General features: G+C 39.7%; 1 gene segment (V, D, J or C); it reads right to left on the bottom strand.

Moving 5' to 3' along the window:
* Window positions 1-448: 448 nt before the first annotated feature.
* On the bottom strand, window positions 449-1112 carry LOC128773081 (immunoglobulin heavy variable 4-59-like). The segment is given in 2 exon segments: window positions 449-906; window positions 989-1112. Coding segments are annotated over 2 exon segments (489 nt in total).
* Between the last annotated feature and the right edge of the window lie 11225 nt (window positions 1113-12337).

Raw genomic sequence — 12337 nt, 5'->3', positions numbered from 1 at the left:
CTTGTAGTTAGAAGCCATATTATACACCAAGGAAAGAAGGGCTGTGGGCAATCTGAGGACCAATAAGGGAAGGTAACCCTGTAGAGATTGGCAGAGCATTTCAAGTATAATTTTCTAATATTATAAAATGGATAACATCTGTGGGTTTCAGTTAATGCCAGTGTTTCTATTTCCGATGAGCTACCAGGGGTCTGACCAAGAACGTGTCGGAGAAAGAAGTAAGGGGAGACACAGCACTGATGCGTTGACCTCTTGGAGCACTTCCCACACATTGTGAAAAATGGCATCATCTACATGGTCCAAACATCACACTGGGACTGAAACAAAAGAGCACGCAAGCAAGAAATAAAGGGAGGTCCGCATAGGATCAGAGTGCCAGGAAGAGAAAGCTCCAGTTACGGACAGTGAGGACCTCACTCCTGCTCTGCCCCTGTTTCTGGGCTGGTCCCTGTGGTAAGGGGCCCTAAGCACCCCCTGATGCCCCTAGTTCCCCTGGTAGGTCCTGTGCGCCCTCTTGTGGATCCTGAGCGCTCCTGCAGCCCAGCCCCTCCAGGTCCCTGCACCAAGGTTTGCGACTGAGCTCACACTGACTTTCCCTCGCTGTGCTTCTTGCACAGTAATACACGGCCGTGTCCTCGGTGGTCATGGAGCTCAGCTGCAGGGAGAACTGGTTCTGGGCTGTGTCAGCAGTGATGGAGATGCGGCCCTGGAAAGCCGGGTTGTAGCTGGTGCTACCTGACCAGTACCCCAGCCACTCCAACCCTCTCCCAGGGCGCTGGCGGATCCAGTTCCAGTAGTAACTGCTGGTAACGGAGCCCCCGGAGACAATGCAGGTGAGAGAGAGGGATTGTGAAGGCTTCACCAGTCCTGGGCCGGACTCCCGAAGTGTAAGTTGAGATAGGACACCTGGGGGGTAAGAAGAGTCATGGTGAGTCTGTCTCATCCCACAGAAAGGCCCTAGTCTATCCCAGAGCCCCCAGATCCTCACCCAGGGGAGCTGCCAGCAGGCAGAGGAGGGACCACAGCATCTGCATTTCTGTCTTCTGGATGGAGACCCAGCACACTGGCCTTTGCCTGTGATGCGGGTCTTTTCTGGGAGCACCTCAGGTGATTTGCATGTGGGTCCCGTGGAGCAGGGGAGGCATTAAAAATGCTGAACCCGGGTGACTGTCGCCAGTTCCTGGTGTCCTGGTGTTGGGTGGTGTGGGGACCCACTGAGGCTGGTCCTAGTGGTCTGGGCTCCAGTTCTGCCTGTGCTGATTTCTGGCCCTGTTTGCTTGAGAGGGTTAGTGTTGCAGTTGATGAAAATTTGGAAACCTTACCAAGTTTCTCTTATGTTCTATTGTCAGGCTGTGCAACTGTGGACTAAGTTTCAAGCTCCAGGGCTAACTGTTCACAGAAACGGAGGATGAGGCAGTGGTCCAGAGTCCAGGCCCTTGACTGCCTGCCTGGTTTGAGTCATTCTCCTTCTCCATTCAGATATGGGGTCCTGGAAATGATTGTAATGGATAGGATCTCCAGTGCTCCATCTATAGGAGGGGGCATTAGGAGATATACTCCAGAATTTACATAAGAAAAGGAGCTCATCCATATGAGGAGCAGGGCAGAAGGATTGGTGGCTGTGTCTGGACTCAGGTCATGAAGTTTCCCTGAAGGTGGAGAGGAGACACCCCACTGGAAAGGAGGTCTAGTAGACCTCTGCGTGTGGACATTGGCATTCCCATTCTATTTCCACTCTGGAGAGTCAAGAGAGTTGGCAGTCAGGCCATTACCTACCAGGAGTAAAATGAATATCTATTCAGGTGAGAAACATGATATTTAATTTAAAAGTTATAACTTTGCCTGAAAAGTGGGGTCCCCAGTTAAAAAGCCAACTTCCTTCAAGATATCTCTATAAGCCACAACATACAAAGATTCTTTAGTCAGAATTCTTGTGAGTCATTCCTAGATATGAACACTCTACTATAAGTAGTAGAAGAGATCTCCAAAACAACTACACAGAGAAGAAGAAAAGGAAACAAAGACTTGGACAGGAAATCTGTACAGAGAATGGAAGAGGGAAATAAACAATCTATGTAATACATTATCTGAGGTAGAAAAATACGTTAATAAAATGAAGGTATGAATTCAACCAATATGAGTAGAGTGTTGTTAAAAGGGTGAATGCATATAGGAATGAAAAACCACCTGGGAGTTTCTAATAAAGTTGAAATTATGTTTTAGGCTTAGAAGACTAAGTTGATATAATACCAGAGAACAATGAGAACTTCTATAGAAAGAGCAACACGATTAGTAAATACTCCATTGTGTTGATGTCCCACATTTTCTTTGTTCATGCTCATATTAAGGACATTATGAATGAAGCTGCCATAAACATTCATGTGCAGACTTTAATGTGGGTATTATTTCCAATTTAGTCCCATAGATAAGTAAGAAGACATTTGCTGGTTTGTGTCCTCAGTTTGGTTCAGATCTGTAAGAAACTGCCAAGATGTCTTCCAAAGTACTTATACCATTTTGGATTTCCACTAGCAATGAGTTAGCTTCTTTTCCATCTACATATATATTCCTTGGTGAGGTGTCTGTTCAGATCTTTTCTCCATTTTTACACTGGGCTGGTTTCTTATGGTCATATTGAAGAATTCTCTGCATATTTTTTTTCAAATTTTTATTTAAATTCTAGTTAGCTAACATATAGTGTAATATTGGTTTCAGTAGAATTTAGCGATTTGTCATTTACATATAATGCTCATTATAACAAGTGCCCTCCTTAATACCCATCACCCATCTAGCCCATCCCCCACCCACCTCCCCTCTAGTAACCATCAGTGTGTTCTCTATAGCTAAGAATCTGTTTCTTGGTTTTCCTTTCTCTTTTTTCCCAATGTGATTGTTTTTTTTTTCTTAAATTTCACATATGAGTGAAATTATATGGTATTTGTCTTTCTCTGATTGAGATATTTTTCTTAGCATTATACTCTCTAGCTCCATCCACATCACTATAAATGGTAAGATTTCATTCTTTTTATGGCTGAGTAATATTCCATTATATATATATATATATATATATATAATATTCCATTATATATGTGTGTGTATATATATATATAATATTCCATTATATATGTGTGTGTATATATATATATATAATATTCCATTATATATGTGTGTGTATATATATATATAATATTCCATTATATATGTGTGTGTATATATATATGTATATATACACACACATATATATCTATGTCTCACATCTTCTTTATCCATTCATCAGTTTATGGACACTTGGACTTTTTCCTTAATTTGGCTACTGTCGATAGCGCTGCTATAAACATTGGGGTGCATGTGCTCCTTCACATCTGTATTTTTGTTTCCTTTGGGTAAAAACTTAGAAGTACAATTGCTGTATCAGAGAGTGGTTCTATTTTTAACTTTCTGAGGAAACTGCATACTGTTTTCCCGAGTGGCTGCACCAGTTTGCACTCCCACCAACAGTGCAAGTGGGTTCCCCTTTCTTTGCATCCTTGCTGATGCCTGATATTTCCTGATTTGTTAATTTTGGCCATTCTGACAGGTGTGAGGTGGTATCTCATTGTGGTTTTGATTTATATTTCCCTGATAATGAGTGATGTTGAGCATTTTTTTCATGTGTCTGTTAGCCATCTGGATGTCTTCTTTGGAAAAGTGTGTATTCATGTCTTCTCCCCATTTCTTCCCTGGATTATTTGTTTTTTTTGAGCGTTGAGTTTGATAAGTTCTTTATAGATTTTGGATACTAACCCTTTATCATATATGTCATTTGCAAATATCTTCTCCCATTCTGTAGGTTGCCTTTTAGTTTCCTTGATTGTTTCTTTCACTGTGCAAAAACGTTTTTATCTTGATGAGGTCCCAGTAGTTCATTTTTGCTTTTGTTTCCCTTGCCTCAGGAGACATGTCTAGTAAGAAGCTACTAAGACTGATGTCAATGAGGTTGCTGCCTGTGTCCTCTTCTAGGATTTTGATGGTTTATTGTCTCACGTTTAGATCTTTTATACATTTTTAACTTATTTTGTGTATATTTAAGAAAGTGGTCCAGTTTCATTCTTCTGCATGTTGCTGTACAGTTTTCCCAACCCCATTAGTTGAAAAGACTGTCTCTTTTCCATTAGATATTTCCTGCTTTGTTGAAGATTAGTTGACTGTATAGTTGCGGGTCCATTTCTGGATTTTCTATTCTGTTTCATTCATCTATGTGTCTGTTTTTGTGCCAGTACCATACTGTGTTGATGATTACAGCTTTGTAGTATAGCTTGAAGTCTGGGATTGTGATGTCTCCAGCTTTGGTTTTCTTTTTCAGGATTTCTTTGGCTATTTGGGGTCTTTCATTGTTCCATAAAACTTTTAGGACTGTTTGTTCCAGCTCTGTGAAAAATGCTCAAATATCTACTCAAAGAGCAGTATTAAAGGCCACTATTATGTCTTTACAACAATTTCCTAACCAACCTATTAATATTGTAGTAGATTCTCAATATGTAGTTTATGTGATAAAGAATATAGAACAGGCCTCTGTTAGGGAATTAAGAGATCCCTCCTTATTGTCATTATTTTTAACTTTACAAGCCTTGCTAGGTGAACAAGCATACCCTCTTTTTATCACTCACGTAAGAGCACATTCAGGTTTACCTGGACCTTTAACAGAAGGAAACGAGTTTGCAGACCAATTTGTTGACTACAATATAGCTTTTAACACTGCTCGATTATCTCATGACTTTTTTCATCAAAATTATAAGTCCCTTATTAAACAATTCCATCTCACAGTTACTCGAGAGAAACACATTGTTGCTGCTGCCCCTGACTGTCAACAGAAATCAGGAGGACACAGCAATGGGGAATAAACCCCACAGGTCTAAATGCAAATAAGCTTTGGCAAGCTGATATGACATACTATGCCCCATTCGGGCATCACAAATATATCCGCATGTCTGTGGAAACCTTTTCAGGATTTATAATGGCCTCTATTCACACTGGAGAAAATGCAAAAAATATCATTCTTCATTTTTTTACATGCACTTTCACAAGCCAGTAAACCTCAACAAATTAAAACTGACAACAACCTGGATACCTTTCCTCCATGGTAAAGGCGTTGTTCCAAAGTTGGAATATACAACACATTATGCGCATACCATATCACCCTACCAGACAAGCTATTATAGAATGTACGCATGCCACTTTAAAACAAATGCTTCACAAACAAAAGAGGGAAAGCACAAAATGCTTCCCCATGGAATTCACTATATAAAAGCTTCTACATTCTAAATTTTTAAAAATTGTGATTCCCATGGCCTCGCAGCTTCCCAACAGCATTTTGTACCATCTCCCAGCTCAAATATCAGAGCCAAGGTGCTATTTAAAGACATGTATTCATGGAAAGGACCATATGAACTGATAACATGGGGACGGGCATATGGGTGTCTTCTTCTCCCATCAGGATCCCACTGGGTTTCTGCCTGTCTGATTAAACCATACCAGGAGTTGATTCTTCAACTCTCTTCCTCAGATGGCCAATTTGTCCTTACAAGGACAACAGGGGGGACAATGCCCGCAAACGACCAAGGTATATGATGTCACCTGGGACAACTTAAGAAGCTCCATCGACATGCCACCAAAGTCATGCACTGTGTCAGAGCGCCATCTACCATAGAAAAAAGGTTTTTAGCATATATTTAGCTGTGGTTTCTCAGAGTTTGGGTAAGGTAATGATTTGCTTAATCTTTTTCTTTATCCAGACTGCTACTGCTTTTTCATCACTGTGTTGGCCTCACATCATAGATCCTCCTTTCTTTAAGTCAGTTAATATAACATTTGACAACCCACATTATGTTTTTGAAGTATCTCCTCTGGCTTGGTACACAGCCTGTATCAGCCATCATGTTACCAAACTTTCTATCTCACAATGTTTATCCTAAAAAGACAGCCTCGGGGCGCCTGGGTGGCGCAGTCGGTTAAGCGTCCGACTTCGGCCGGGTCACGATCTCGCGGTCCGTGAGTTCGAGCCCCGCGTCAGGCTCTGGGCTGATGGCTCGGAGCCTGGAGCCTGTTTCCGATTCTGTGTCTCCCTCTCTCTCTGCCCCTCCCCCGTTCATGCTCTGTCTCTCTCTGTCTGTCCAAAAAAAAAAAAAAAAAAAAAAAAAGACAGCCTCAAATTTGGCTGCCAGTAAATCTAGTAAGGCCCTGGGAAGGGTCCAGTGGCCTCTGAATTAGCTGAATTATCCCAAGCCATTTCTTTTTTTTTTTTTTTTAATTTTTTTTTTCAACGTTTTTTATTTATTTTTGGGACAGAGAGAGACAGAGCATGAACGGGGGAGGGGCAGAGAGAGAGGGAGACACAGAATCGGAAACAGGCTCCAGGCTCCGAGCCATCAGCCCAGAGCCTGACGCGGGGCTCGAACTCACGGGCCGCGAGATCGTGACCTGGCTGAAGTCGGACGCTTAACCGACTGCGCCACCCAGGCGCCCCAAGCCATTTCTTTTTTAAATAATTTTATTTATTTTTATTTTTTAAAATTTACATCCAAATTAGCATATAATGCAACAATGATTTCAGGAGTAGATTCCTTAGTGCCCCTTACCCATTTAGCCCATCCCCCCTCCCACAACCCCTCCTGTAACCCTCTGTTTGATCTCCATATTTATGAGTCTATTCTGTTTTGTCCCCCTCCCTGTTTTGATATTATTTTTGTTTCCCTTCCCTTATGTTCATCTGTTTTGTCTCTTAAAGTCCTCATATGAGTGAAGTCATATGATTTTTGTCTTTCTCTGACTGACTAATTTCACTTAGCATAATACCCTCCAGTTCCATCCACGTAGTTGCAAATGGCAAGATTTCATTCTTTTTGATTGCCAAGTAATACTCCATTGTGTGTGTGTGTGTGTGTGTGTGTGTGTGTGTGTGTGTGTGTGTATCACATCTCCTTTATCCATTCATCCATCATTGGACATTTGGGCTCTTTCCATACTTTGGCTATTGTTGATACTACTGGTATAAACATGGGGTGCATGTGTCCCTGTGAAACAGCACACGTGTATCCTATGGATAAATGCCTAGTAGTGCAATTGCTGGGTAATAAGGTAGTTCTATTTTTAGTTTTTTGAGGAATCTGCATACTGTGTTCCAGAGTGGCTGCACCAGGTTGCATTGCCCCCAACAATGCAAAGAGATCCTCTGTCTCCACATCATCGACAACATCTGTTGTTGCTTGAGTTGTTAATGTTAGCCATTCTGACAGGTGTCAGGTGGTATCTCATCGTGGTTTTGATTTGTATTTCCCTGATGATGAGTGATGTTGAGCATTTTTTTGTGTGTCGGTTGGCCATCTGTATGTCTTCTTTGGAGATGTGTCTATTCATGTCTTTTGCGCATTTCTTCACTGGATTATTTGTTTTTTGGGTGTTGAGTTTGATAAGTTCTGTGTAGATTTTAGATACTAACCCTTTATCTGAGATGCCATTTGCAAATATCATCTCCCATTCTGTTGGTTGCTGTTTAGTTTTGCTGATTGTTGCCTTCACTATGCAGAAGCTTTTTATTTTTATGAGGTCCCAGTAGTTCATTTCTGCTTTTGTTTCCCTTGCCTCCAGGGATGTGTTGAGGAAGAAGTTGCTGCGGGTAAGATCAAAGATGTTTTTGCCTGCTTTCTCCTCAAGTATTTTGATGGATTCCTGTCTTACACTGAGGTCTTTCACCCATTTTGAGTTTATTTTTGTGTATGGTGTAAGAAAGTGGTCCAGGTTCATTCTTCTGAATGTCACTGTCCAGTTTTCCCAGCACCGCTTGCTGAAGACACTGTCTTTATTCCACTGGATATTCTTTCCTGCTTTGTCAAAAATTAGTTGGCCATATGTCTGTGGGTCCATTTCTGGGTTCTGTATTCTGTTCCATTGATCTGAGTGTCTATTCTTGTGCCAGTACCATACTGTCTTGATGATTACAGCTTTGAAGTATAGCTTGAAGTCTGGGATTGTAAAGCCTCCTGCTTTGGTTTTCTTTTTCAAGATTTCTTTGGCTATTCGGGGTCTTTTCTGGTTCCATACAAATTTTAGGATTATTTTTTCTAGCTCTGTGAAGAATGCTGATGTCACTTTGATCAGGATTGCATTGAATATGTAGATTGCTTTTGGTACTATCGACATTTTAACAATATTTGTTCTTCCTATCCAGGAGCATGGAGTCCTTTTCCATGTTTGTGTGTCTTCTTCAATTTCTTTCATAAGCTTTCTATCGTTTTCAGCATATAGATTTTTCACCTCTTTGGTTACATTTATTCCTCGGTATCTTATGGTTTTTGGTGCAACTGTAAATGGGATCAATTCCTTGATTTCTCTTTCTGTCGCCTCATTGTTGGTGTATAGGAATGCAACCAATTTCTGTGCATTGATTTTATATCCTGCCACTTCGCTGAATTCATGAATCAATTCTAGCAGTTTTTTGGTGGAATCTATTGGGTTTTCCATATAGAGTATCATGTCATCTGCGAAGAGTGAAAGTTTGACCTCCTCCTGGCCAGTTTGGATGCCTTTTATTTCTTTGTGTTTTCTGATTGCAGAGGCTAAGACTTCCAATACTATGTTGAATAATGGTAGTGAGAGTGGACAACCCTGTCTTGTTCATGACATTAGGGAGAAAGCTCTCAGTTTTTTCCCATTGAGGATGATATTAGCGTTGGGTCATTCATATATGGCTTTTATAATCTCGAGGTATGGTCCTTCTATCCCTACTTTCTTGAGGGTTTTTATCAAGAAAGGATGCTGTATTTTGTCAAATGCTTTCTCTGCATCTATGGAGAGGCTCATATGGTTCTTGTCCCTTCTTTTTCAACTTTTTTTTTTTTTAATTTATTTTTGGGACAGAGAGAGACAGAGCATGAACGGGGGAGGGGCAGAGAGAGAGGGAGACACAGAATCGGAAACAGGCTCCAGGCTCCGAGCCATCAGCCCAGAGCCTGACGCGGGGCTCAAACTCACGGACCGCGAGATCGTGACCTGGCTGAAGTCGGACGCTTAACCGACTGCGCCACCCAGGCGCCCCTTGTCCCTTCTTTTATTGATGTGATGAATCACGTTAATTTTTTTGCAGGTATTGAACCAGCCCTGCATCCCAGGTATAAATCCCACTTGGTGGTGGTGAATAATTTTTTTAATGTATTGTTGGATCAGGTTGGCTAATATCTTGTTGAGGATTTTTGCATTCATGTTCATCAGGGAAATTGGTCTATAGTTCTCCTTTTTAGTGGGGTCTTTGGTTTTGGAATCAAGGTAATGCTGGCTTCATAGAAAGAGTTTGGAAGTTTTCCTTCCATTTCTATTTTTTGGAACACCTTCAAGAGAATAGGTGTTAACTCTGCCATAAATATTTGGTAAAATTCCCCTGGAAAGCCATCTGGCCCTGGACTCTTGTTTTTGGCAGATTTTTTATTACTAATTCGATTTCCTTACTGGTTATGGGTCTGTTCAAATTTTCTATTTCTTCCTGTTTCAGTTTTGGTAGTGTATATGTTTCTAGGAATGTGTCCATTTCTTCCAGATTGCCCATTTTATTGGCATCTAATTGCTCATAACATTCTCTTATTACTGTTTTTATTTCTGTTGTGTTGGTTGTGATCTCTCCTCTGTCATTCTTGATTTTATTTATTTAGGTCCTTTCCTTTTTCTTTGTGATCAAACTGGATAGTGGTTTATCAATTTTGTTACTTCTTTCAAAGAACCAGCTTTTCATTTCATTGATCTGTTCTACTGTTTTTTTGGTTTCGATAGCATTAATTTCTGCTCTAATCTTTATTATTTCCTGTCTTCTGCTGGTTTTGGGTTTTATTTGCTGTTTTTTTTCCAGCTCTTTAGGCATAAGGTTAGGTTGTGTATCTGAGATCTTTCTTCCCTCTTTACGAAGGCCTGGAATGCTAGATACTTTCGTCTTATGACCGCCTTTGCTGAGTCCCAGAGGTTTTGTGTTGTGGTGTTATGTTTTTCATTGACTTCCATATACTTTTTAGTTTCCTCTTTAACTGCTTGGTTATCCCATTCATTCTTTAGTAGGATGTTCTTCAGTCTACAAGTATTTGTTACCTTTCTAAATTTTTTCTTGTGGTTGATTTCGAGTTTCATAGAGTTGTGGCCTGAAAATATGCACGGTATGATCTCGATCTTTTTGTACTTCCTTAGGGTTGATTTGTGTCCCAGTATATGGACTGTTCTGGAGAACATTCCATGTGCACTGGGGAAGAATGTATATTCTGCTGCTTTAGGATGAAATATTCTGAATATATCTGTTAAGTCCATCTGGTCCAGTGTGTCATTCAAGGCCATTCTTTCCTTGTTGATTTTTTGATTAGATGATCTGTTCATTGTTGTGAGTGGGGTGTTGAAGTCTCCTACTCTTATGGTATTCTTATCGACGAGTTTCTTTATGTTTGTGATTAATTGATTTATATATTTGGGTGCTCTCACATTTGGCACATAAATGTTTACAATTTACACGTTTACAAATGTTTACAAGGACTTCTTGGTGGATAGACCCCTTGATTATGATATAATGCCATTCTGCATCTCTTGATACAGTCTTTATTTTAAAGTCTAGATTGTCTAATATAAGTATGGCTACTCCGGCTTTTTTTTTTTTTTTTTTTTGCTGTTGGCCATTAACATAATAGATGGTTCTCCACCCTCTTATTTTTAATCTGAAGGTGTCTTTAGGCCTAAAGTGGGTCTCTAGTAAACAGCATAGATGGATCTTGTTTTCTTCTCCATTCTGTTACCCTATGTCTTTTGATTGGAGCATTGTGTCCTTTGATGTTTAGAGTGAGTACTGAAAGAAATGAATTTATTGCCATTATGATACTTGTAGAGTTGGAGTTTCTGGTGGTGTTCTCTGGTTCTTTCTAATCTTTGTTGCTTTTGGTATTTATTTATTTATATAGATATATTTTCATCCTTTCTCCCCTCAGAGAGTCCCCCTTAAAATTTCTTTCAGGGCTGGTTTAGTGGTCACAAACTCCTTTAATTTTTGTTTATCTGGGAAACTTTTAATCTCTCCTTCTATTTTGAATGACAGCCTTGCTGGATAAAGAATTCTTGGGTGCATATTTTTCTGATTCAGCACACTGAATATATCCCACCACTCCTTTCTGGCCTGCCAAGTTTCTGTGGGTAGGTCCACTGCAAACCTGATCTGTCTTCCCTTGTATGTTAGGGACTTTGTTTCCCTGTTGCTTTCATGATTCTCTCCTTGCCTGAGTATTTTGTGTATTTGACTATGATATGCCTTGTTACTGATCGGTTTTTGCTGAATCTAATGGGGGGCCTCCGTGCTCCCTGGATTTTGATGTCTGTGTCTTTCCCCAGGTTAGGAACATTTTCTGCTATAATTGGCTCACATAACCTTTCTACCCCTATTTCTCTCTTCCACTTCTGGGACCCCTATGATTCTCATGTTGTTCCTTTTTAATGAGTCACTGATTTCTCTAATTCTTAAATCATGCTCTTTTGCCTTAATCTCCCTCTTTTTTTCTGCTTCATTATTCTCCATAAGTTTGTCCTCTATATCACTGATTCTCTGTTCTGCCTCATCCATCTGTGCTGCCGCTGCATCCATCCATGATTGCAGCTCAGTTTCAATTTCATTCTGGCTATTTTTTACTTCTTGTATCTCTGCAGAAAGGGATTCTCATCTATTTTTGACTGCAGCTAGTATTCCTATTATTGTGATTCTAAATTCTGGTTCAGACATCTTGCTTGTACCTGTGTGGTTAAATCCCTGGCTGTCATTTCTTCATGCTCTTTCTTTTGGGGTGAATTCCTTCGTTTTGTCATTTTGAAGGGAGAAAAGGAATTAATGAGGTAAAAAAATTAAAATTAAAAAATATTAAAATTAAAAAATTAAACACACACACACAAATCAAATAAATGATGCTAGATCCTAGGTGTGTTTTGGTCTGCGTGTTGAAAGTGATTTGACAGATGAGAGAAAAAAAGGGTGGGGGAAAGAAAAAAAGGAAATCTTTTGAGAATTTGAAAAAATGAATACACTGAAGTAGACTAAAATGAGATGATGGGAGTAAAATAGAATTTGAAAAAAATATACACAAAAGTAGAATATACTGGAAAAAATAAAGAAAAATATTTTAATAAAAATTAAAGATAAATATGAATTTTTTCTCTTTCTGTATTCAAGAAAAAGAAAAGAAAGAAAAAATAGAAATAAGATTAAAAAAGAAAAAAAGGAAATCATTTGAAAATTCAAAAAGTGAATACACTGTAGCAGACTAAAATAAAATGATGGAAGTAAAATAGAATTTGAAAA

Source organism: Panthera pardus, unplaced genomic scaffold (genome assembly GCF_024362965.1).
Source record: "Panthera pardus isolate Hobbes unplaced genomic scaffold, ASM2436296v1 HiC_scaffold_24, whole genome shotgun sequence".
In the NCBI taxonomy this organism is placed as follows: domain Eukaryota; kingdom Metazoa; phylum Chordata; class Mammalia; order Carnivora; family Felidae; genus Panthera; species Panthera pardus.
Note: the sequence above shows the minus strand (reverse complement) of the source record. Positions and strands in the feature narration are given on the sequence as shown.